At 56.2% G+C, this 23983-nt stretch overlaps 1 protein-coding gene across 11 annotated transcripts in view; it reads right to left on the bottom strand.

Annotated features, from left to right (window-relative positions):
* The window catches only part of MCF2L (MCF.2 cell line derived transforming sequence like), a 130488-nt gene that overhangs the window by 71509 nt on the left and 34996 nt on the right, over positions 1–23983 (bottom strand). For 2 of the 11 annotated variants that reach the window (XM_057533024.1, XM_057533013.1), the window contains exon 1: positions 19655–19823. The exons of 5 other annotated variants lie outside the window; for them this stretch is intronic. In XM_057533024.1, coding sequence (XP_057389007.1) covers positions 19655–19793 — 139 coding nt within the window. In that variant the 5' untranslated portion in view covers positions 19794–19823. Of the gene's footprint in view, positions 1–11184; positions 11537–19218; positions 19301–19326; positions 19349–19409; positions 19515–19654; positions 19824–23983 lie in introns of those variants that run through there. 4 more of the 11 variants (XM_057533019.1, XM_057533023.1, XM_057533027.1 and 1 more) reach the window with 4 other exon arrangements.

Raw genomic sequence — 23983 nt, forward strand, 5'->3', positions numbered from 1 at the left:
CGGAGCAGCTGGGCTCGTGCACCACAACTACTGAAGCCTGCGCGCCTAGAGCCTGTGCTCTGCAACAAGAGAAGCCATCGCAATGAGAAGCCCGCTCACCGCAACGAAGAGCAGCCCCCGCTCGCCGCAACTAGAGAAAGCCCGCGCGCAGCAGCGAAGACCCAACACAGCCAAATATAAATAAATAAATTAAAAAGAAAAATACCATATGATAATCTCAATAGATTCAGAAAAAGCTTTTGACAAAATTCAACACCCCTTTATGATAAAAACTCTCCAGAAAGTGGGCATAGAGGGAACCTACCTCAACATAAGGAAGACCATATATGACAAACCCACAGCCAACATCATTCCCAATGGTGAAAAACTGAAAGCATTTCCTCTAAGATCAGGAACAAGACAAGGTTGTCCACTCTCACCACTATTATTCAACATAGTTTTGGAAGTTTTAGCCACAGCAATCAGAAAAGAAAAAGAAATAAAAGGAATCCAAATCAGAAAAGAAGTAAAGCTGTCACTGTTTGCAGATAACATGATACTACATGCAGAGAATCCTAAAGATGCTACCAGAAAACTACTAGAGCTAATCAATGAATTTGGTAAAGTAGCAGGATACAAAAGTAATGCACAGAAATCTCTTGCATTCTTATACACTGACGATGGAAAATCTGAAAGAGAAATTAAGAAAACACTCCCATTTACCACTGCAACAAAAAGAATAAAATACCTAGGAATAAACCTACCTAAGGAGACAAAAGACCTGTATGCAGAAAACTGTAAGACACTGATGAAAGAAATTAAAGATGATACAAACAGATGGAGAGATAGACCATGTTCTTGGATTGGAAGAATCAACATTGTGAAAATGACTATACTACCCAAAACAATCTACAGATTCAATGCAATTCCTATCAAACTACCAATGGCATTTTTCACAGAACTAGAACAAAAAATTTCACAATTTGTATGGAAACACAAAAGACCCCGAATAGCTTAAGCAATCTTGAGAAAGAAAAACAGAGCTGGAGGAAGCAGGCTCCTGGACTTCAGACTATACTCCAAAGCTACAGTAATCAAGACAGTATGGTACTGTCACAAAAACAGAAATATAGATCAACGGAACAGGATGGAAGGCCCAGAGATAAACCCATGCACATATGGTCACCTTATCTTTGACGAAGGAGGCAAGAATATGCGATGGAGAAAAGACAGCCTCTTCAATAAGTCGTGCTGGGAAAACAGGACAGCTACATGTAAAAGAATGAAATTAGAACACTTCCTAACACCATACACAAAAATAAACTCAAAATGGATTAAAGACCTAAGTGTAAGGCCAGACACTATCAAACTCTTAGAGGAAAACATAGGCAGAACACTCTATGACATAAATCACAGCAAGATCCTTTTTGACCCAGCTCCTAGAGAAATGGAAATAAAAACAAAAATAAACAAATGGGACCTAAAGAAACTTAAAAGCTTTTGCACAGCAAAGGAAACCATAAACAAGATGAAAAGACAACCCTCAGAATGGGAGAAAATATTTGCAAATGAAGCAACTGACAGAGGATTAATCTCCAAGATTTACAAGCAGCTCATGCAGCTCAATAACAAAAAAACAAACAACCCAATCCAAAAATGGGCAGAAGACCTAAATAGACATTTCTCCAAAGAAGATATACAGATTGCCAACAGACACATGAAAGAATGCTCAACATCATTAATCATTAGAGAAATGCAAATTAAAACTACAATGAGATATCATCTCACACCGGTCAGAATGGCCATCATCAAAAAATCTAGAAACAATAAATGCTGGAGAGGGTGTTGAGAAAAGGGAACTCTCTTGCACTGTTGGTGGGAATGTAAATTGATACAGCCACTATGGAGAACAGTATGGAGGTTCCTTAAAAAACTAAAAATAGAACTACCATACGACCCAGCAATCCCACTACTGGGCATATACCCTGAGAAAACCATAATTCAAAAAGAGTCATGTACCAAAATGTTCACTGCAGCACTATTTACAGTAGCCAGGACATGGAAGCAACCTAAGTGTCCATCATTGGATGAATGGATGAAGAAGATGTGGCACATATATACAATGGAATATTACTCAGCCATAAAAAGAAATGAAATGGAGGTATTTGTAGTGAGGTGGATGGAGTTAGAGTCTGTCATACAGAGTGAAGTAAGTCAGAAAGAGAAAAACAAATACCGTATGCTAACACACATATATGGAATCTAAGGGAAAAAAAAAGGTCATGAAGAACCTAGTGGCAAGACGGGAATAAAGACACAGACCTACTAGAGAAGGGACTTGAGGCTATGGGGAGGGGGAGGGGTGAGATGTGACAGGGTGAGAGAGTGACAAGGACATATATAGACTACCAAATGTAAAATAGATAGCTAGTGGGAAGCAGCCGCATAGCACAGGGGGATCAGCTCGGTGCTCTGTGACCACCTAGAGGGGTGGGATAGGGAGGGTGGGAGGGAGGGAGACGCAAGAGGGAAGAGATATGGGAACATATGTATATGTATAACTGATTCACTTTGTTATAAAGCAGAAACTAACACACCATTGTAAAGCAATTATACTCCAATAAGAATGTCGTTTAAAAAATAATAAAAATAAATAAATAAAAAACAAAAAAACAAAAAAATGGATTAAAGACCTAAATATAAGGCCAGATACTATAAAACTCTTAGAGGAAAACATAGGCAGAACACTCTACGAAATAAATCACAGCAAGATCCTTTTTGACCCACCTCCTAGAGAAATGGAAATAAAAACAAAAATAAACAAATGGGACCTAATGAAACTTAAAAGCTTTTGCAAAGCAAAGGAAACCATAAACAAGATGAAAAGACAACCCTCAGAATGGGAGAAAATATTTGCAAATGATGCAACTGACAAAATACTAATCTCCAAAATATACAGGCAGCTTATGCAGCTCAATATCAAAAAAACAAACAACCCAACCCCAAAATGGGCGGAACACCTAAATAGACATTTCTCCAAAGAAGATATATAGATATCCTACAAACACCTGAAAGGATGCTCAACATCACTTATCATTAGAGAAATGCAAATCAAAAACACAATGAGGTATCACCTCACAACGGTCAGAATGGCCATCATCAAAAAATCTACAAACAACAGGGACTTCCCTGGTGGCACAGTGGTTAAGAATCCGCCTGCCAGTGCTGGGGACATGGGTTCGAGCCCCGGTCCGGGAGGATTCCACATGCTGCGGAGCAACTGAGCCCGTGTGCCTCAGCTGTTGAGCCTGCGCTCTAGAGCCCGTGAGCCACAACTACTGAACCCATGTGCCACAACTGCTGAGCCCATGTGCCTAGAGCCCGTGCTCCACAACAGGAGAGGCCATCGCAATGAGAAGCCTGCGCACCTCAATGAGGAGTGGCCCCGGCTCGTCGTAACTGGAGAGAGCCCATGCACAACAAAGGAGACCCAAAGCAGCCAAAAATAAATAAACGAAGAAATAAATAAATTAATTTTAAAAAATCTACAAACAATAAATGCTGGAGAGGGTGTGGAGAAAAGGGAACCCTCCTGCACTGTTGGTGGGAATGTAAATTGATACAGCCACTATAGAGAACAGTATGGAGGTTTCTTAAAAAACTAATAATAGGGCTTTCCTGGTGGCGCAGTGGTTAGGAGTCTGCCTGCCGGTGCAGGGGACACGGGTTCGAGCCCTGGTTTGGGAGGATCCCACATGCCGCGGAGCAACTGAGCCCGTGAGCCACAACTACTGAGCCTGCGTGTCTGGAGCCTGTGCTCCGCAACGGGAGAGGCCGCGATAGTGAGAGGCCCGCGCACCGCGATGAAGAGTGGCCCCCGCTTGCCACAACTAGAGAAAGCCCTAGCACAGAAACGAAGACCCAACACAGCCATAAATAAATAAATAAATTTATATTTAAAAAAACAAACAAACAAACAAACAAACAAAAAACTAATAATAGAACTACCACACAACCCAGCAATCCGACTACTGGGCATATACCCTGAGAAAACCATTAATTCAAAAAGAGTCATGCACCACAATGTTCACTGCAGCTCTATTTACAATAGCCAGGACATGGAAGCAACCTAAGTGTGCATCAACAGATGAATGGATAAAGAAGGTGTGGCATATATACACAATGGAATATTACTCAGCCATAAAAATAAACGAAATTGATTTATCTGTAGTGACGTGGAAGGACCTAGAGACTGTCATACAGAGTGAAGTAAGTCAGAAAGAGAAAAACAAATACTGTATGCTAACATATATATATGGGATCTAAAAAACAACAACAAAAAAAGGTTCTGATGAGTCTAGGGGCAGGATAGGAATAAAGACGCAGATGTAGAGAATGGACTTGAGGCCACGGGGAGGGTGAAGGGTAAGCTGGGACGAAGTGAGAGAGTGGCATGGACATATATACACTACCAAACGTAAAATAGATAGCTCGTGGGAAGCAGCCGCATAGCACAGGGAGATCAGCTCGGTGCTTTGTGTCCACCTAGAGGGGTTGGGATAGGAAGGGTGGGAGGGAGACGCAAGAGGGAGGGGCTATGGGGATATATGTATACGTATAGCTGATTCACTTTGTTATACAGCAGAAACTAACACAACGTTATTAAGCAATTATACTCCAATAAAGACGTTAACAAAAGAAAAACTCTCTGAAGCCAGTATGTTTTATTTTAAAACACCATTTACCTTTGTGCTACCGGACATAACTAAAAATTACTTAGAGGCTGAGCCAACTGGTTTGGGCTCAGAAGAGATGCCTGATTCATCGGGCGGGGTGGGGGGGACCCTGGGAGAGACAGGCGGTCGGGGGAGGGGCACGGGGGCGGACCCGCTAGAGGACAGGGCGGAGCCTGCATGGGCGCCTGGCCCGGGGCACCAGGGGCCTGAGGGAGCGTCCTGGCCCTGCCTCGGGCCTGCGGAGGGGCTGCAACCTCCCCCTCCTGTTCTGTCAGACTCACGGGTCCCGCACGCCCCGCACCAGCCAGCCGGGGAGGGGGCATCTCTGCAGCTGCCCACCCAGCTCGGCTGCCCCAGGGCCGGGGGGCAGGATGCAGAGGGGCCCCGCCCTCAGGTGAGCCGGGCAGACCCGAGTGGAGGCGCCTGCGCTGGGCCGGGGGCTCGGAACCCTCTTCCCTCCTGGGGCCACCGGCAGAGACGCAGGTGAAGCAGGAGGCCTCACCGCTTTACCTTCTTGCTCTTTGGTACGTTTTAGACACGTGTGTTTATATCGCAGCACCGCATCCCACAGGTGCTGAACCGCTGCTGCCCCCCATACCACACTGGGGAAGGAAAAGCCAGCACAGCAGGGAAAGCACATAAAAAGCATCTCGCGCCGGTGAGAAGCAGCCACGCCCACACAGCAAACAGCCTTCGTGCTGCCAGGCTTCCCGGGAATCACAGCAAACACGCAGCGCCAGCAGGACCGCACTGGGCATGCCTCCCCGGGGACGCCTCCCACCCTCGGTTCACTCCCTGCAGCCCCTCGAGACACAGACTACCGACAGCAGCCACCTCTGCCCAAGGCCCGCGGCCCTCGGGGGGGGGCTCGGTCTGGGCGTGCCCCACCTGACGGCGGTCCCGACGGCGCCTCTGCCCTCGTGGCGGACATTCTCCCACCTCCACATCCGGGTCTGGCGTGCACCTGCCTGGGCAGCAACTCTGAGCGACACCTGCTGCCGGTGGGGATACGCCCCCAGCCCGCCTCCCCTGGCCTCTGCTCTTCGGGGCGGAAGCTGAGCTTTCTGAGACTCAGGGCCTCATGAGACGCTGAGGTCCCAGGAGCTCGAGTTTCACTTCCCCATGGCCACTCTGACTCAATTTTAATTCACCAGCTGAGTATTTTTAGCCAAATATGGGGAGAAGGGCGCCCGCTCTGTCGATGCTACTGTCATGTGAACAGCAGTTCCGAGGGGAATCTGGACATTCAACAGAAGTGAAAAAGCCGGAGAATCAAAACAGAAACTGCGCTGCCCAGATTAACTTCATGCCTGGTGGGCTCAGGGGGACCTGGGCTGCGTCCTGGGCACTCCCACCCTGCCCGGGGGGCTGCAGTGTCCACCTCTCGGTGCCAAAAGTGTTTCCAGAAAGTGCTGGAAGGGGCGGGCGGAGAGAGACTCCATCCCGCCCACATGAGACCCAGGCAGAGACCCGGCGGCCCCCCAGGCACGTGCCCCTCGAACGGGCAGCCCCTTGGCCATCCTGTTCCCGCTGTCCTCTGGGGAAGGGCCGGGGGCCGCAGCCCAGAGAGGCGTGCGGTGAGAGCGACCCACCGAGGTCAGGTCACCCAGTGACCAGACGTGAGCTTCGGTACACGAACCGTTCTCGACGCTGTGACCTTAGGAGTCTCGAGCTCGGGGCCACGGGCCCAATTGGACCGAGAGGCTGTTCTCAGCTGTCACTCCGGACGACCGTCCAGGACAAGCGATGTTATTTCTGACAACTGCTACCTGGCCCCCCCCCCCCCGTCTGTAAAGTGGGTGACATTCACGTGAGACAGCGACGCTGCAAAGCTCTAAATCCGAGGAGATTCAGAGCTGGGGCCACGTGAGACGCTCAGGAGGCACCAAGGCTGTGTCTGCACTGTGGCCACGTCTGCCTGCCAGCACCAGGCCCCGGCCCCGGCGACCCCAGGGTGCCTCCCGCAGAGAGGCCGGGACTCAGCCCAGACGAGACCCGATGGCCAGCGCGGGGCCCGGGTCCTGCCGGGACGGCCCAGGAGGATTCGCCGGCACTCGCAGCTCCCTGGAAAGCCCGCCACAGAGCAGCTCTGTCACTGCGCCGCACTTGGACGTACCAGCAGCTGACGTTCAAGCGAGTCACCTGCTTGTGCCTCTCTGTCGTGGGCTCGTCAGTACTGCGTAGCTAACGGCTCTGTTCTGGTCTGCGTTTTGCGTGGACCTTCGTCCTTCCAGGGCGCTTGAAGGAGGTCCGGCTGCAGCTCTGACGGGCGTGGCGCTGGCTGCACCAGGCTTGGACTGGCAGAGCTTATGCGTTTAGCCAGAGGGAGGGTCATCTAACGATAACTGGGTGAAGGGCTCACACCCCGTCCCCGAGCTGCTCTGAATGCCAAGGGGATGCAGGGTGCACGTGACCCGCCAAGACACCTGCACGCGCCGTGCCCATACTGCGCAGCCACTGCCACCATGGCCGGGTCCCTGCCCCGTCCCATCTCACCTCCTGGGAGTGACCCCGAAGCACTCACCCTCAGCTACAGAGAGCAGCCAGGAGCAGCACTCGGAGTAGATGTAGAAGCTTTTCATCTCCTCCAGGGAGACGTGGGCGGCCGCCCGGTCTCCCATGGCTGAGGGCCCGTCACTCCCGGCAGCCCCCTCCCGCTGAACTTTGCTCCCTAAGATCCGCCTGCGACCAGCTGCCTTTCTACTTCTGCTTCACCCTGCAGCCAGGACGAGCCATCACAGGGTGGCTACCGGCCCGCGGGCCAGCGCCTCCTCCGCCCGCGCCCGCCCCGCGTGTTTACACAGAGGCTCGGGCCGTGCAGCTGTCCCGGCCTCGGTCCCAGGCACGAGGGACCCCTCCGCGGGCGAAACCTCCGTGCTCTCCAGCAGGGACGCGCTGGAGGTGCTGATCAGGCGATACCGTCCCGTCCCATCTGCTGAAGTCCAGGGACAAAGAGCAGGGCGGCCGCGCTTGTCTCGGGAAGGTGAGGAAGTGGGGACACAGGCACCGCATCCAAGGCCCCTCTCGTCTCTTCCCGGACTTCCATTCAAGGTGTGCGTCTCTAAGCCGTGCGGGCGTGAAGCAGCGGCCCCACCTGGGGACCCCCCTTCAGAGCCCAGAGAACGCTTGTGCCGCCCGGCCGTCACGGTGGCCCTGACCCGCCCACCATGGGGACGGCGGGAAGGCTCCCCTCACCCAGTGCTCAGAGACCCAGGCGGGCAGCGTCCCCGGACCCCAGCCAGCAGGTGCCAGCGAGGCTCCTGTCGCGCATTGGATGGAGCCCAGGCCGCGCAGAGCACGGGGCCTGGGGCAGGCGGCTGGCGGGTGGGCCTGCAGCCCCAGGGCTCCTCGGGCCGAGACGCCACGAAGACCCAGACGCCTGCACACCCCACTCTGTGTCCTCCTTGGATCTGGGGAAATCGGGGAGCTTGGAGCAGGAGGCCAGAGGAGGGACTTCAACCAAGTTGCCTGAAATTCAAAGTAATAAAAATACTACCAACCACCAGATTTCCTCAGCCTGTGAAGCGTCTCCGTACCCACAGGTTTGGTACGGCCCGTGGGGAGACACCTCAAGGCGAGTCTTTCCTCCGAGAAAGCGCTGTAACTAAAACAGCACATCCCTCTGTCCTTACAGCTCCCACCAGCTCTCAGCCGGCGCTCCAAAAAGCCAAACGTAACAACCGCGGCGAGGGTGAGTGCCTGCGGCTTCCTCTAACTCCCAGAAAGATGGAAACCAGGTTCACAGTGTAAAACCCGGAGGGAAAGACCCAAAGCATCAGGGCCAGGTGTTGACTGTACTTTCCCAAATGCGTGCCCACTTGTGGCTACTCTAAGGAAACCGGGCTTCTCGGGCACCTCGCCGCCCACTTCTGGCCTCGGCACAGACCTGGGCCTCCACCTCCCAGGCCCACGGGAACGGCAGCTCCGAGGCCTGTGACCTGGTGTCCTGAGCATGACGGCGCGGCCCTGAGACAGTTTCGGCCCAAGTCAGATCCCACTTCACACAGGCTCTCCTGGAACAACAGGGGGAGGGGCCCAGGCAAAGGCTGGGACCACACTGATGCCTCAGCCGACTCTGAAAGGGCCTCACCAACATTTAGTGCTGTTTTCAACATTTTCAGGTGCATCGATTTTCCAAAAGAGAGGAAACGTTCCAAAGACGTCACCTACTGAGTGTTCCAATGCCTCTAATGTACACAGACAAGCGACTGCTTTCCTACAGAATTCCTTCCAGAAGGGCCTTTTTTTTTGGGCACGTGACCTTGCATTTAAACATTTCCCCTTTTTGCGTCAGCTGCCAGGAAGCTCAAGGGAAAATTCTGTGCTCACTTGCAGTGAACAGCTCACCCATGCGCCTAAGATGCGTTTATCTGCTTTTTTAAAAATCAGTTCTGGTTCTGTGCAAAACTGTCCGTGACAACCTGGAACACGTTCCTATAAAGAACTTTCAATTCTGAGGGACACGGTTGGCTTTCCTGCTCGTTGGGACTCAGTCCCAAATGTCCCAGAGCAGAGTGGACACTCCTCGCCACTGCTCAAGTGCCCACTGCAGGAAGTGTTCTGCTTCTGAAAGGGTGGCAGCTCCTCGTAGGAACAGAGCAGAGGCGACAATCAGGAGGCTGTCCCTGACTTCCTCTTCATGAACTGATAACGTCCACTCTGGCGAGCAAAGAAAACCACAGCCTCACAGCCAAACTTCCTCCTGCGCCCTCACCTTGCAGCGGGAAGTCTGAGCCTGTTCATCCCCTAACTTGAAGGTGTTTCTTTCCACACTCACCCCAGGGAAACGGCTGAGGTGCCTGGGAAGGTCTGTCCATGGGACGCAGAGGCCAGCCTGACCTAGACATGTGCATGGTTGGGTTTGCAAGGAAGGAACCAGGGCAAACTCACAGGCAGGAAGGAAAGCTGCGGCCAGACTGCTTCTCTGGGAGCAGGAAAAAGTGATGCTGTGGGATCCGAGAGCTTGGGCACTGCTCCTGCAGGTCAAGGAAAATGATCCCAGAAACGCCAGGCCAGACGGGGAGGGGCATGGGGAGCAGACGGACAGAGCGGGAGGTGGAGGGAGGACAGAGCGGGAGGTGGAGGACGGACAGAGCGGGAAGTGGAGGCTGCACAGAACCACACTGACCAGGGGCCACGTGTGTCACAAAGCAGGTAACTGCCCATCGTCCACTCTGGATCCTCATGACCAACAGGCAGAGCACAGAACAAAGGCATCTAATGTGCTAACCAGGAAAAGAGAAGCTGCTCCGGTCACATGGCCCCCTTTCTCCAGATCTCTGATGGTCACAGCCACCCCCTACTCCATAGAGAGAGGACCCTCAGGGCCCCACTTCATAGCATAGGGCCCCTGGAGCCCTAGATCCACTGCCCCGACACACGCCTGGAGAGTGGGGGGCAGGCTCAGGCCCCACCCTTCCCCCCCCCGGGCGTCAGGACAACAATTCAGTCCTTCTGGGGTTGGGGGTCCTGGGTGCCACCCCAACCGCCACAGCGCAGATCCCCAAGGCCAGGGCTCGTGCGGTCAGGCTACTCGGGGACCCCGCCGCCCGGGTGGAGTGCCCAGCCCACCGCGGGCTTGGGAGGGAGACAGGAGAAGGTGTGACGGAGCACTCACACCCCTGTGCGCACCGGGCCAGGCGGGGGCCCACGCGGCCCCTGGTGACGGCCCCTCGCGCTGAGTTTAGGGCAGGAGTCAGCGGACCTGGTGAAAGGCCTTGCATCGTGGGCGCTGACGGGGCTGAGCCCAGAACCACGGCCACGGAGCCGGCATCGTGAGGCTGAGTCCAGCTCCACCGGGGCCACGCGCACAGCTCCGTCCAGTCGGGGCGCCCTGCCCCCTCTCTCGGTGCCCCCCAGCACCGGGCAGCTGCCCGACCCTCCCCGAAAAGGAGAGGACCGTGGGTCGAGCCACAGAGGGGCCGGCTCTGACCTGTTGTTTCTGACGCCGCACGTTGCAGACACACGGGCGTCTGTCCTGGGAAGCGACCCCAGGCTCACGGCCGCGCGGAGCGTGCCCCGGTCAGCACCCACCCACCCCTCTCCAGGTCCCCGAAGGAGGAAGGGGCTCCCGGCCGAAGGAGCAGAGCAGGGAGACGGGGCGCTTTTCTCCAAGGCAGCCCCGTGGAAGCCCCACTCCTGGGGCAGTCAGCTGGGAAAACCATTCTCCGAGACCCGTGAGGGTTTCTCCTGCGCCGTCCGGCTGAGCCTTCACTGAGCCTGCCCCGCCGTGGTCCCAGCCAGAGCCCAGGGCCCTCGGGACAGAGGACAAAGCAAACCAGATAAGAGCCGCAGCCCAGCCTCAGTCAAGGCTGCCCAACACGGCTTTTCTAGTCCAGCCTTTCCGAAAAGTCCTGTGAGTGGCACACGTTTCTTTGGTGAAAGAAATATACAGGGAGCCGCCCGCCCGCCAAGGGACCCAGGCGCCGGTTCCCACGCCCCGCGGCCAGCGCCACCCGTCCCGCCTCACCGGGCTGTGTGCACCTCGAGGCCGCCCGACACCTCCAGCACTGCAGCAGGGGAAGCGGGCAGAGCCAGCGCCGGGGGGGCCCCCGGGACGCGCCTCTCTCGGCCATCGTGTCGTCTCCCCACCGGGGACACAGCGGCGGCAGCAGCGGATCTTCAGGACGGGCTCACTCGAGGGCTGCCCTGCAGGACTCCGTCGGGGACACTCACTCGAAAGCCGAGCCGACTCCGGGGACGTGGAGAGGGGGTGCCGGGCGCGGGCTGCACGCTGCGCTGGGACGAGGCCCCGGGTGACCTCGGGTCTCCCGTGCACGTCCAGGCCACGGTCCCCACACCGCCCGGCACCGCCAGGCCACTCGGGCAGCTGCGCACAGGGGGCCTGGCTGCAGGGCACAGGACTCGTCAGGGAAGGGCTCCTGCCGTGGGCGAGGCTCGGCTGTCTACTTGCAAGTCCTGGGCGTTTCCTTCCTTGGGGGGCGGGGAGTTGTGGCGGAGCTCCCAGCCTCAGGGGCCGCCAGAGCCAAAAGCCCCTTCCAAGCTCAGGAAGCCTCACGTCCAAACAAACAACGTGGCAGGAGGGCCTCAGGGGACGCGGCCTGGGCTCTCTTGAAATAAACTGGCAGTTCCGCCCTCTGTCACTCCTGCAGCTCCAGCTCGGGGAGAGGAAACCCTAACGCTGCTTTGTTTGGCGAGCAACACTTTCCAGAGAGACGCTGAGCCCGCCCCTCGACGAAGGCCCCCGAGCAGGCCGCCCAGGACCGTCCCAGGACGCCTGTGCTGCGGGCCGGCGGCCGGGCTCCCTGGGCGTGCAGAGCCCTGCACGCAGCTCCGAGCCGATTACGCTGTGTGACGCTGAGGCCCCCCCGGGCACCGGGCGCTTACTAGATGCTCAAGGTCGCAGGATGGCGGGGGAGCACCTGGGTGCCGTTCCCGGAGCCCGGGTGACACGGCCGCACCACGACGCCTTGGTTCACCCTCCTCCCACGAGCGCTCCCGACACGACACCCAAGGCAGAGCAGACGCCGTCCACGCTAGCGTTTTCACACCGGCTTCCCAGAGAGGCTGGCCCGGCACACGATCCAGAGGAAACAGATGCTGCGTTTGACGTGGCATGTCCGGGACACGGGCCCCTTCCCGCAACCAGGGTGCGGCGCCTCGGGAACAGCCACGTGGAAACGTGGTCCCTACGAATCCACGGAAGCCGCCGCGCTGGGGCACCAGGACCACAGCGAGCCGTCGCCCTGGGCTGTGTCCCTCCCCGTGCGTGCGGCTCGCACAGAGAACCCTGAACCCTGGGGGTCGGGCCGGTAAGTCAGAACGCGCCCCCGCGCACCGGTGCAGACGGTTTATGACCCGATACGGTCTTCCCACCAAGTGGCCGGGGTCAATCCACTCTCTCCCAAATATCTAATTGTTTTAAAGAAGTTACTAATTAAACCCTTTTCCAAAAGCCGGCTCTGCGCGGGGGCCTCACTCACAAACTGCTGGTTTCTCTGTCGTGCACGTTTGCCGCCTCGGGTGTCCGAACATCCTGAGACTCTGCGGGGTTTTGCCAGCAGTTGGCGAGCATTTCCTCCCCAAGACCCCGTGAAAAAATCACAAAGACTCCTGAGAGCCAGGGCTCCTGGTAAGACGCTGGCCGGGGAAGCTGAAGGCCATTCACGAACCGGACTCACTTCTCTGGACCCAGGGGTGTATTTCATACAACGTGGCCTCAAGTTACTAGGAAATTACTACCAATAAATGGCATGGCTTTGGGCAGTAAAAGAGTCTTTAATCCTGCCAGGGGAGCAGGGAGTCATTCAGTGCAGGTCTGATGCCAAGTGAGACACTGGGTGATTGAGAATTCAACCCTCGGGGGCGGGATGCAGGCGGCAGCACTGGGGCCTCAGGCCACGCTCCACACTGAGGTGCAAAACGTGTGCCCCTCGCTCTTCTTGCGACACCGCGTACAGAGGGCAGCCCGTGGCTCTCACGTGGAGTCAGTGGATTCCCATGAAGCCGTCGCACCGCCGAGCACACCTGCACCCGAGGAGCCCCTGCCCCGCGGACCACGGACAAGCATGGCCCGACGGCCCACTTCATCCCTCCCTGGGTTTTTCCTCGACCTGGTGCCTGGCGCCCCTGTTGCCCTGGGTCGGGGGGAGAGGGGATTCGTCCTGGCTGTGTGGTCTCGGGTCCGGTGAGCACTGAGGTCCACAGGCGGCCACACACCGGACGAGCCCTCCTCGGGCTCGGCCCATGACCTGGCACTGCTCTCGGCCACAACCTGTGGTCCCATCTAGTGACGGTTCCTGAGGCAGCCGCGTGGCCAGTCCCTCCTAAGTTGTTCCGTGTTTAGGGGGGGGCGTTGAGTAGGGGTGCTTTCTGTCATTTCCAGGCACATGTCTTCCCTCTAACAAAGAAAGTGCTGGGAGCTGGGCGATCAAGGTAACCTGTAGGACTCGTTATGGTTCTAAAACTCGGAGGCTTCTGTAACCCAGGAATAAAACCATGTGTGGAGAAACAGGCCATTATAGAGTCTGGGACTAGTTACTCTTAAAAACGAGCTTCTCAAATGATATGCTTAATTTCTTTAAATAAAGGATAACGTCACAACTGACTGACCAATCATGACAACATCTGGAGATGATGCCCAAGGCGTATGATTTTAGAAATCTCTTAAAACACAGATAACAGATGCCAAGGTGATTTAGGCCCTTTCTAAGCTGTGTTTGCAAAAATCTTTCTTTTCTTTTTTTCTTTTTTTTTTTGGCCGCACCATGCAGCATGCACAATCTTAGCTCCCCGACCAGGGATCGGACCTGTGCCCCCTGCAGTGGAATTGTGGAATGCTAACCACTGGACCGCCAGGGAAGTCCCACAAAAATCAAAGACACGGATTGGGACGTGGCTGGGCCACATTTTACACAAGGGTCTTCCCTGTGCTGGGAACAAGCATGCAGCCCGTGAAATGCTCGGGTTCTAACACTGATCACGTTTAGTGACGGTTGTGTCTGAGGACTGTTCCCGGCGAAGCTTCCGGATCCAGACGGGACCTCGCCGGCACACTCCACGTGGTGGGCATGCCTGCCGTGCTCGCCGGCCTTGGTTCTGCTCCCTAAGTGTCCGGTGAGTGAATGAATGAAAGTGTCCATAGGAATTAATGATCCTGTCAACACTAAGGGTGTGGTTTCAGATGAGAAGACAGTAAAAACTTTAGTCCTCCAGAATTGATGGAGGCATAAAGTTATAAAACTGATAAACCACAGAGACCTACCATCTATGTGCATTCAACCGCTTTCCATATTTTGTTATCATTTAAGTATCAAATGACATGTTCCCCTTCTTAAGGATTCAGGAATCAAAACACTAAAAAATTTTTGTCCTTAAAGACAAAGCACCCTTACAAAAGTGAAGTCGTATTGGGGGCATTAGTTCACCGTCCCTAATATCTTGTCCAAGATATCATTTGGTGACATTTTGATACCAGTTCTTTCCTTTGGTGAAGCAAGTACCACAGCCACGCAGATGATGATCAACATGAGGAACGGGTCATGCTTTGGGGATGGGACTCATTTCTTTCACACCACTAATAATGGAATAAAGCAAAACCCCAGAACATTCGTTGAAACCCCAATCGAGACACATAAGAGGCACTTATCTTGAAAGCTGAGAAAGAACAATCAGCTCTTTTGTATTTTCAACTTTAAATTTTCTTGAAAGTCTCCTCCCCAGAGTTTGACTTCCTCTCGTACGTGTGCATCTGCGGGGTCTGATCTGGGGAAAGGGGTCTGGGCCCCGACCTCGCCCGTGTGTGTCCTCCGCACACCTGCCCCGCCTGGGTCATCGGCCCTGGCCCCCTCCTCTCTGAGCCAACTCCCACTCCCCTGGGACACTTCCCTTTCCTTCTCACTCGCCTGGAGAATCCCCACCTTTCATGACTGGGATGTTAGTCAAATGATGTAGTTAATAACATGCATAATAGAGGCCAAGGCATGGCCAGCCGTGAGCGCGAAGCCCCAGCTCTGTACAGGGCAAGGGGGTGTGAGGCTGAAGGGAGCTTCTTAATTATGTGCTGACTTCTATTTGGTAAAATATAATTCCTCCTTTTATTAAAACACAAGATTTTGACAATCATTTGCTCAAATCTTAAGTTCTGTAGAGAAGCACACGATTTCTTTGACCCGTTAACTGCCCGTGTTTGGTCTATTTATGTATGGGAAAAAAGCAAACTCCAAAGACGAAAAACCAAACACCTAACAAACAGGTGTTAAGTGAATCCTCAGAGCTTTCCAGCCACCAGAGCAGAAAGAACCAGGTTCCAGCTGCCGATCGGCCGGGAGACGCGCACCCCAAAATCCCCATGTCCTCATCTCGCGGGTTCACTCTCTGAAGCAACCCAGGAAAAGCACAACTTCCCCAGGAAGAGAACAGTCCCTACATCTCGAGGAGACGTGCAGCCTGGCGCTTCTGCAACCTGAGAGGCGGTACCCGGCAAGTCAGAAAGACAACCCTGCTCAGTCCTGGGGAGGAAACCGGGGTTGCACCAAGCGTCTCAAGACAGAGGACAGCTGCAAGGGCGGGTGACAAAGAAGGCACGTTCGTGAAACTTCAGGAAACGCTGCCCTCAGCACCACTTACGTGCTTCACTGTGTGCGTAAGCTCTTCAAATAAAGCCGTTATGTTTCCACTTTACATAGCTGAGAAGTGCGTGCTGTGTTCCCATCTCTCATCCTGAGCAAGCCCCTAGGAAGGGTTACGCCTCGCGGAACTGAGAGGGGGCGGGAAAGGGGACCGCCCTCCTCGCAGGGCTGAGGGGAGGGGAGGGGGGCCGGGCCGCCTCGCTGGCTGCAGGACTCAGGCTGGTGCAGAGAAAAGGCAGGTCAGCCCCAGCAATGCCGACCCCAGGGCGTGGGCACCAGTCGGGGGTCCGGAGGAAGGGGTGAGCGCCACCAGGGACCCCGGACACAGAAGAGCCGCCACAAGCCCTGCCACGCAGAGGGGAGGAAGGGGTGAGCGCCACCAGGGCAGAGCCCGCCGTGCGCCAGAAGTGGGCGCGCTGGGGGCGGAGGTGGCAGTCCTGGGCTGGAGCCAGGCCGTCCTAGGTGGGGCGGGAGTGCTGGGGGGCAGCAGCAGGGCCACGATGACCGAACGGTTTCCTTGGGAACAGCCCAGAGCACAGCTGACTCCCCGGGGTGCAGGCCGCACGGGCGGCCCCTCCCCCGGGCCGTCAGTCTCCTGCACGTCCTCTCCACCCAACAGCGTCTGTTTTCCCTACAGAGAGACGGCTCAGGTCAGGCCTGGCACAAAGCTACGTCCGCTTCCCTCTGTCGGGGCTCTCTAGGGAGCTCAGCGATAGGACCCCTACAAAGCCTCGCTTCTTGCAACTGATTGCGGCTTTCAGAGGACACAGCTGTGGGACGCCTGGGTCCTTAAAAGGAACAGGTCGGACACGTGAACACCATGTACCCAGGTGCTGCTAGGATGATGGTGTTGGGACAGCATCCCGCCCCCAACAGGCCAAGTGAGCAGCTGGGACAGCAGGTGGATTTAGCTTCTTGCATTGTGGTTAAAGGTGGTGTAAAAGATGAGACGATGGGACCGAAAGGGCAGAAAGGAAGACGTCTGGATAAACAGTAAGGGTCCCAGGGCTGAACTTGAACCGGAGGAGTGAACGGCCTCACCGCTTAACGTCCTGATTCAAACCAGTAATTTGTTCCTTCAACACGCAAAGACCTAGGAGTTGTTAGTCCTCATCAGGAGACACGAAAACTCTGAAATGACAGAGCTTCTTCTATCTTTACTGTCTTGTGTGCAACCTCGTCCATGGGTCCATCCATCCATCCGTCCACCCACCCCCCCATCCATCCATCCGTCCACCCACCCCCCCATCCATCCTTATCCATCCGTCTGTCCGTCCATCCACCCAGGACAGGAGCTAACACTTTGCTCAAGGTCAATCAGTGGAGAAGGTGGCACTAGATTTAAAGAATTTTCTACTAAGTGTTTCTCCAATTTTGCTTCCTGGTCCAGCACCATCAGCGTCACCTGACAACTTAAAATGCAAATTCTCAGGCCCCTGACTTCCTGAATCAGAAACTCTGAGGGTGGCCCCGGAATCTCAGGTGATTCCCCCCAGGAGATCCAGATGCTCCGGTTCAAACCACTGTTCTCCTGCATCGGCAAATGCTTACAAGGACTCGATCCATTAGCATTCCTCCCTCATATGTTTCTTACTTTGTCCCCACTCACTGCAAATCTAGGGAGAAAAACCAAAACAATGAAAACGCTGGAAAAGGAGCCCCACCACATGGAAGGGGAGCCTTGGCCACCGGAAGGGGGTCCTGGCCTTGTGACTGAAGACTGAGTTCGAGAGTCCAGAGAATTTAAATTCTCAAGGTCAACAGCCTCACAGGCCACACGGGCAGCAAGCGCCATCCTGCCTCACAGGCGGACTAACCAGCTGATGACCGGCCTGGAGGACAGGGGGCCACAGGAACCCTGAAGCTAAAAGCAGGCGGCAGCACGTCCGCACGGCAGACGAGGGAAGGTGCCGCCGGTCCGGGCCAGGGCCTCGGAGGGTCCAGCTCCGCGCGGGGAAACTGCCACCCAGCCCTGGGAGGGCTCCGGGCACCCGAGCCTCAGCTCCGAACCCCCTCCCCTGAATCGCGACAGCGGCCTCCAAGTGACCTCTGTGGCCTCCAGACAGAGCCATCCTGCTACGGATGGGGCTTCCTCCGAGGAAGTGCTGGGGGTACAGACCTGAGCTGGTGGGCGGTTTACAGCGACCCATATCCCCGTCCCCACAGGAGCACGTGCAACCCGCCCACGCTCGGCGGGTGGCACTGTGTCAACGCCGCACGACACACGCCCAGCGCCGTGTCTCACAGCCTCCGTCCGGTGGCACCTCCCTGTTGCAGGCGTGAAAAGTGGGTTTGCGCTGAAGGAAGAGGCGGTGTCAGTGGGAGGGAAGCAGGTCCTCTCCGCTAACCAAGCCCGATGCGGTGTTCCGAAGGCCAGCGTCTGCTGACCTGGATTTTAAAGAGTCTTGGTGAGACTGGGGCCGGGAGCACAGGTGTGTCAAAGGACACACCTAGGGAGCTGCCGTTTAGAGCGAGCCGATGGTGCCCCGGGGCCCGGCTCGCAGCACGACTCGGGGGGCGGTCAGCGCCTCCCCGCTCTGGGCAGGAGGCCTTTTCACAATTCAAAGTGCACATGCGTCTCCCGAGCTCACCAAGAAGCCTGCATCCCTGAAACGCAGGGATGACATCACTCTTGGGAACAGTTCCCGCTGGCTCTGTAATCCCAGCTCCAGCCCAGTGCAGGGGGCACCCGGAACCCAGTCCCGTGCCCTTCACATCAGCTGCACGCCGCGTCCTGTACCCAGCGAAACGCGACCTGCGTGTCAGAAAAAGGGGCCCCTTCCTAAGAATAAGGGGCCACGTGGCACAAAATGGCTTTATTTGCTTTTGACCCATTTACAATAAATCCAGTAGCTTTAATCACAAAAATCACCATTAAAAACAATGTCTCCCAAAGTCTCGGTTAGACCATCACACACAGTGTGTTTACACCGACTTAGTCATCGCTTTGCTCTCCAAATCTGTGGGGTCCCGCGCTTATAAGAGAGGGGTGGGGGGATACCATGCCCAAAACCAAGTAACCTAATCTCTCAGGAAAGCATTATTCAGACAATGAGGCCACAGTCTGTAACAACGCAGGGCAACGTCAGGCAAAAGGCTGGCAACTCACTGTTAATGATACACGCTTATTTCCTACTCATTTCAAGGAAAACGAGCCCAGGCCAATGTGCCCCTGCACACGCAGCAGGAAGGCTCAGAAGGGACCGCCTGAAAGCAGCGCCCAGCGCGGCCTGCGCAGGGCTCTCCTGAATCCAAACGAATCCCCCGGAACTTCTCCTCAAAGCTAATTGTGAGTCATCCTTTACTCAGGGCAGAAAACGAGCTTCCAGTCAAGCTGTGCCCCACTCCACACCCACACCGCGTTCCAACATCTGTCTTAGGTTCGAGTCATATTTGGTGGAGAGAAGAGCTACCTGATTCACCAGATTCTCCCTCCTCAAAATGAGCTTCTGACGCTCCGCCAGCCCTACACCAGCTCGAAACGCCTGGGCTCACGTTATTTTCAGGCCACAAACACGTACGCTTTCTCCATTGCGACTGTAGCCCATGAAGCCGAAATGCGGGTTGAATGAGCAGATTTCAGACCACGGCTCCACGTACAAACCTGGGGTCTCCCAGAAAGCCCGTCACCAATCTGCAATTCTGTCCACCTTCCTAGGCGGAGTAAAATCAGGCTGACCGGCCACGGAGCCTATCAGCTGCCAGACCAAAGCCGTCCTTCTGCTGCCCTGTTACCTCCGCTTGGAAAAAGAAATGCAGGCTGTTACAGAAATACCAGCCGCATCTCCCTAGACTCAGCACATGATGTCAGGCTCAAGAACGGGCTTCAGGGCCAACGGCTCCGCCTACCAGCGCGCTTGGAAGCCGCATTCAGTCTCCGCACCATCTCCTCCAGGGCCGTCTCGTCATCTCTCAGCCAGAATCTCATCCTGAGACCGAGCAGAACGGCCCCGCAGCCCCGCTCTCCTCTGCACCAGAGGTGCTTCATGGGCGGGGCAGGCGGTGGGGAGGGGGCCGGCAGCGCTGCCTTCCCGGGATTGGTCCCCGAGCCCCGCCAAGGGGGCGCGCCCTGCGCGCGGTGCGGGGAGCTGCTCGGCGGAAGCGGAAGCGGTGCGCGCCCCGCGTCTCCCCGCGGCCACCTGGGAGCCCCGCGCGCGCACCCACGGACCCCGGACAGTCCCGCGCGCGCACCCCCAAGGCTACCTGGGAGCCCCGCGAGTGCACTCCCGCGGTGACCAGGGCGCTCGGCAAGGGCCCCCCCGCGGTCACCCGGGAGCCCCGCGCGCGCACCTACGGACCCCGAACAGTCCCGCGCGCGCACCCCCAAGGCCACCTGGGAGCCCCGCGGGCGGGCGGGCGCACCCCGCCGCGACCTCAGCCCGCAGCGCACCCCTCCCCGCCCCGCGGGCGCAGAGGCGCAGCCCGGCCCACTCCTCCAGCCGCGGGTCTCTGCGCCCGGAGAGACAGGGGAAGCTGCGGGCGCAAGCACCGGAACCTGCCCGCCGTTACCTCCGGCCGCCCCCAGGCAGGTGCAGAGGCCGCAGCAGCCGAGCGCGCCCTCCCCGCGCCGCCCCTGGTGAGTGGGTCGGTGGGTCCGCGGGTGGAGGGGTGGACCGGCCGCTCCGCCTGCGCCGCCTGCCCCGAGGAGAGGCGCAGGAGGGAAGCGCGCGCCCAGACTCGGGTCCTGTGACCTCGCCACGGTTGGCACGAAGGCACCCGGTACGTTCTGCACCCCGGCATCCTGCAGATGCCAGTCGTGAGTGTGCCCGGCCATGGCACCACTTCCCAGGGATGTGCGAGGCCCGTGTGTGCGCTCTCTGGACCCTGACTGGCCTCTCCTTACCGAGGGGCTGGCCATCCCTCAGAGGCTGGCGTCACAGAGGGAGTGTCTCAGGAGGAAGTGCCCGCTTCCGTAAGTGGTTTGGGGGGTTCAGGTGGGCAGCTCGTGTCAGCACAGTGTGTGCCCGCTAACCGTCGGCACCGCGGGCGGGGAGGAGGCGAGGGTAAAAAGGTGAAGGTGGCCCAGCGTCTGCCCTCAGCGCTCAAGGGTCTGGGGGCAAGAAAGATCTGGAAACACATAATTGCAACCTGAAATGAAGGTATAATAGCCACACATGGAAAGTGTGGAGTAAAGCTAAGAAACTGATGATTTTTCTTTTTTAACGTCAAAACCCACTGAATGTCAGCAGTTTTGTGTGGTTCAGAGTAGAGCCCAGCGAAGGGCGTGGGGGTCTGGAAAGGTGTGGCCGCAGGGCAGAGGGTGGCCTCTCCCTGTGGACACACGGCCTGGGCTCCTGCAGCTGAAGCAAACCCCGCTGTACCCGCGCCAGGCCAGCCCGCCCCCATCACCACCTCCCACCTCCAACTTCAGGGAAGGCCAGTCACCTGGCGGAGCGTCCAGAAACGCTGGCCCAGCCCTCCCCAAAGTGTGGGGGGGTACATCTGCCTTCCCACTGGTCCAAGGGCAAAAACAGCCACACTTGTCCTGGAGCTCAACTGGCCCCAGGCCACGTGCCCTCAGGCCTCCACAGCCACCTGGGCGGGGCCTCCTCTCTCCCAGGTACCACCCCCTCCTCCTTGTCCTGGCCTTCCCCCTCTTCAGGCACAAAAGTGTGCGCAAATGGTGCTCCAACTTGAGGTGACTGGGGTCCCCCGAGAGCTCGTTAACCCCGGAAGGCCAGCACCCTCCCCCCAGAGTTCCCCATCCAGTAGGTCTGGGGGACCCAGGAACATGCCCTTCTCACGGGAACCCCGGTGACGCTGGTCCACACTTTGAGAACTGCTGCCGGGGTCTAGCCCATCTTTAAACCAAAAGCAAAACAGAGGAGAAGGTGAACCTTCTGGCCCTGCTGCTCTCACGGACTCCCGGTCCCTTTGTCAGTCGCTTCCTCCCCTGAAGCACCTCTCGCTGGTACGTTTCTGAGACCAAGCCGCTAAACCCAGCGCTGCTTCAGGGTTGAGTCTGCTGGCCTCGGTGCCCAGATGTTTGCTCAAACTGTCTGGATGTCATTTTGAGGGTGTTTTGTAGCCATGATGAACATGTAGACCAGCAGATCACCCTCTCTGGTGCGGGTGGGCCTCGTCCAATCAGTCGAAGAGGAGAAGATTGAGGTCCCCGCGGGAGAGGGAATTCTGCCTCCAGACTGACCAGGGTCCCCAGCCTGCGGCCACGCTGCACACTTCAGACTTGCTGGCCTCCATGACCCCGTGAACCAGCCCCTCCCCTCCTCTCAGTCTATATCGGACCTTTACTCGCTCCTTAAATTATGGTACATGTGGTGCCACCTCGCCATAAAAGTCACTGAATGTGGCGTAAAGTGTAACAGTCATGACGATCACACCCAACACTACTGAGCACTTACTATGTTTCGGGGACCCTCCTAAGCTCTTTCCATGATGTGAACTGATTAAATCGTCACAAGGATTTAGGAGGCAGGCACTGTTTCTACCCTGTTTTACAGAATAAGGCAAAGAGAGGTCCAGTAACTTGCCCAAGGTCACACAGCTGGTAAGGTGTCAGAGGCAGGATCAAACTTCGATGCGTATAAACACAGGCCTAAAAACAAGTGTTTGCTTCAGGGAAACACTGTCGCAGATCAACTGGAATGTCACCCCCAGACCCCACCCTGCACAAAGCATCTTAGCCTGAGTGTCCCAAGAGCACAGCCCTGCTCTGCATCACTGCCTCGGCCCGTCCCAGAAAGAAGAGGCAGAACGTAAGATTATCCCCGGATACCGAACACATCCTCTTAGCAACCGTTGCAGAAAGTCAGCCCTGAAAGGGGAGGCGAGAAACAGGAGAGCTGGGAGGGTGTGCAGGTCGGGTTCTGAGAACCCAGGCGCTGGGGGAGCCCGCCCTCGGGAGAGAGGAGGGGGCCCTGGGAGAGGTGGAGACATGGCTCTTGGAAGGTAGCGGGAGCCGCCCGCCAGGCCTGGGTGCGGCTGTTTCCTGCACTAGACTGTCCCACGTGGTGGGGGAGGGCAGCAAAGAAAAACGGGAGACTTGAAAAGGATGCTGTGAAGAAACCCGCAGCCTTGGGCAGACAGCCTCACCTGTGAGCCGAGGCACAGAGCCGGCGTCCATCTGAGGGGGCATCCCGGGCCCTCGGGGACCTCAGGACACACCCGCCTCTCCTGGGCAACTTCCCCCTGGGCGCTGGATCCAGGTGAGTGCTGAGCAGGCAGCGGGGCTGGGCGCGGTCCCTGCCCTCATGGGGCTCCCAGGATAAGTCCCCGGCCTGGGGCCCCATCAGCTGCCTTTCCTGTAACCCCGGGCCAAAGGCGCGGACAGAACACTCAGAAGACAAAAGGCAGGGTTCACCCAGGGTGCTGTGGGAGGGACCAGCTGTGGCTCTGCCAGCACACAGCACGAGAATGGCTGGAGGGCGCTCAACACCAAGGATGTCAGGGATGCAAAGAGACCTCGGGGAGACACCACCTCTCACCTGCCAGAAGAGCCTCATCAAATAGACAAGAGGTGGCAAGTGCTGGCGAGGACCGGAGAAAGGGGAACCCTCGTGCACTGTTGGTGGGAATGTAAACTGGTGCAGCCACTGTGGAAAATATTGTGGAGGTTCCTCAAAAAACTAAAAACAGAACTACCATATGATCCGGTAATTCCACTTCTGGGCATTTTTCTGAAGAAAACAAAAACACGAATTCATAAAGATATAAGTACCCCTATGTTAACTGCAGCATTATTTACAGTAGCCAAGATATGGAAGCAACCTAAGTGTCCATCGACAGATGAATGGATGAAGAAGATGTACATACACACAATGGAATATTACTCAGACGTAAAAAGCAATGAAATCCTGCCATCTGTAGCAACATGGATGGACCCTGAGGGCGTTATGCTGAGCGAAATAAGTCAGACACAGAAAGACAAACACTGCGTGATCTCACTTATATGCGGAATCTAAAAAACCAAACTCAGAGAAAGAGTAGGATGGTGGTTACCAAGGGCTGCGGGCAGGGGGTTGTTGTGGGAGATGGTGCCCCAAGCGTACAAACCTCCCGTTACAGTTGCGGATGAGGAAGTTCCAGGCTCCAGCGTTCAGCGAGGTGACTACAGTTATCAACACCAGATCGTAAATGTGAACGTTGTTAAGAGGGTAGATCTCGAAGGTTCTTAGCACAGGAGAGAAATGGTAACTATGTGATGTGGTGGAGACATTA

The sequence above is a fragment of the Balaenoptera acutorostrata genome, chromosome 18, assembly GCF_949987535.1.
Source record: "Balaenoptera acutorostrata chromosome 18, mBalAcu1.1, whole genome shotgun sequence".
In the NCBI taxonomy this organism is placed as follows: domain Eukaryota; kingdom Metazoa; phylum Chordata; class Mammalia; order Artiodactyla; family Balaenopteridae; genus Balaenoptera; species Balaenoptera acutorostrata.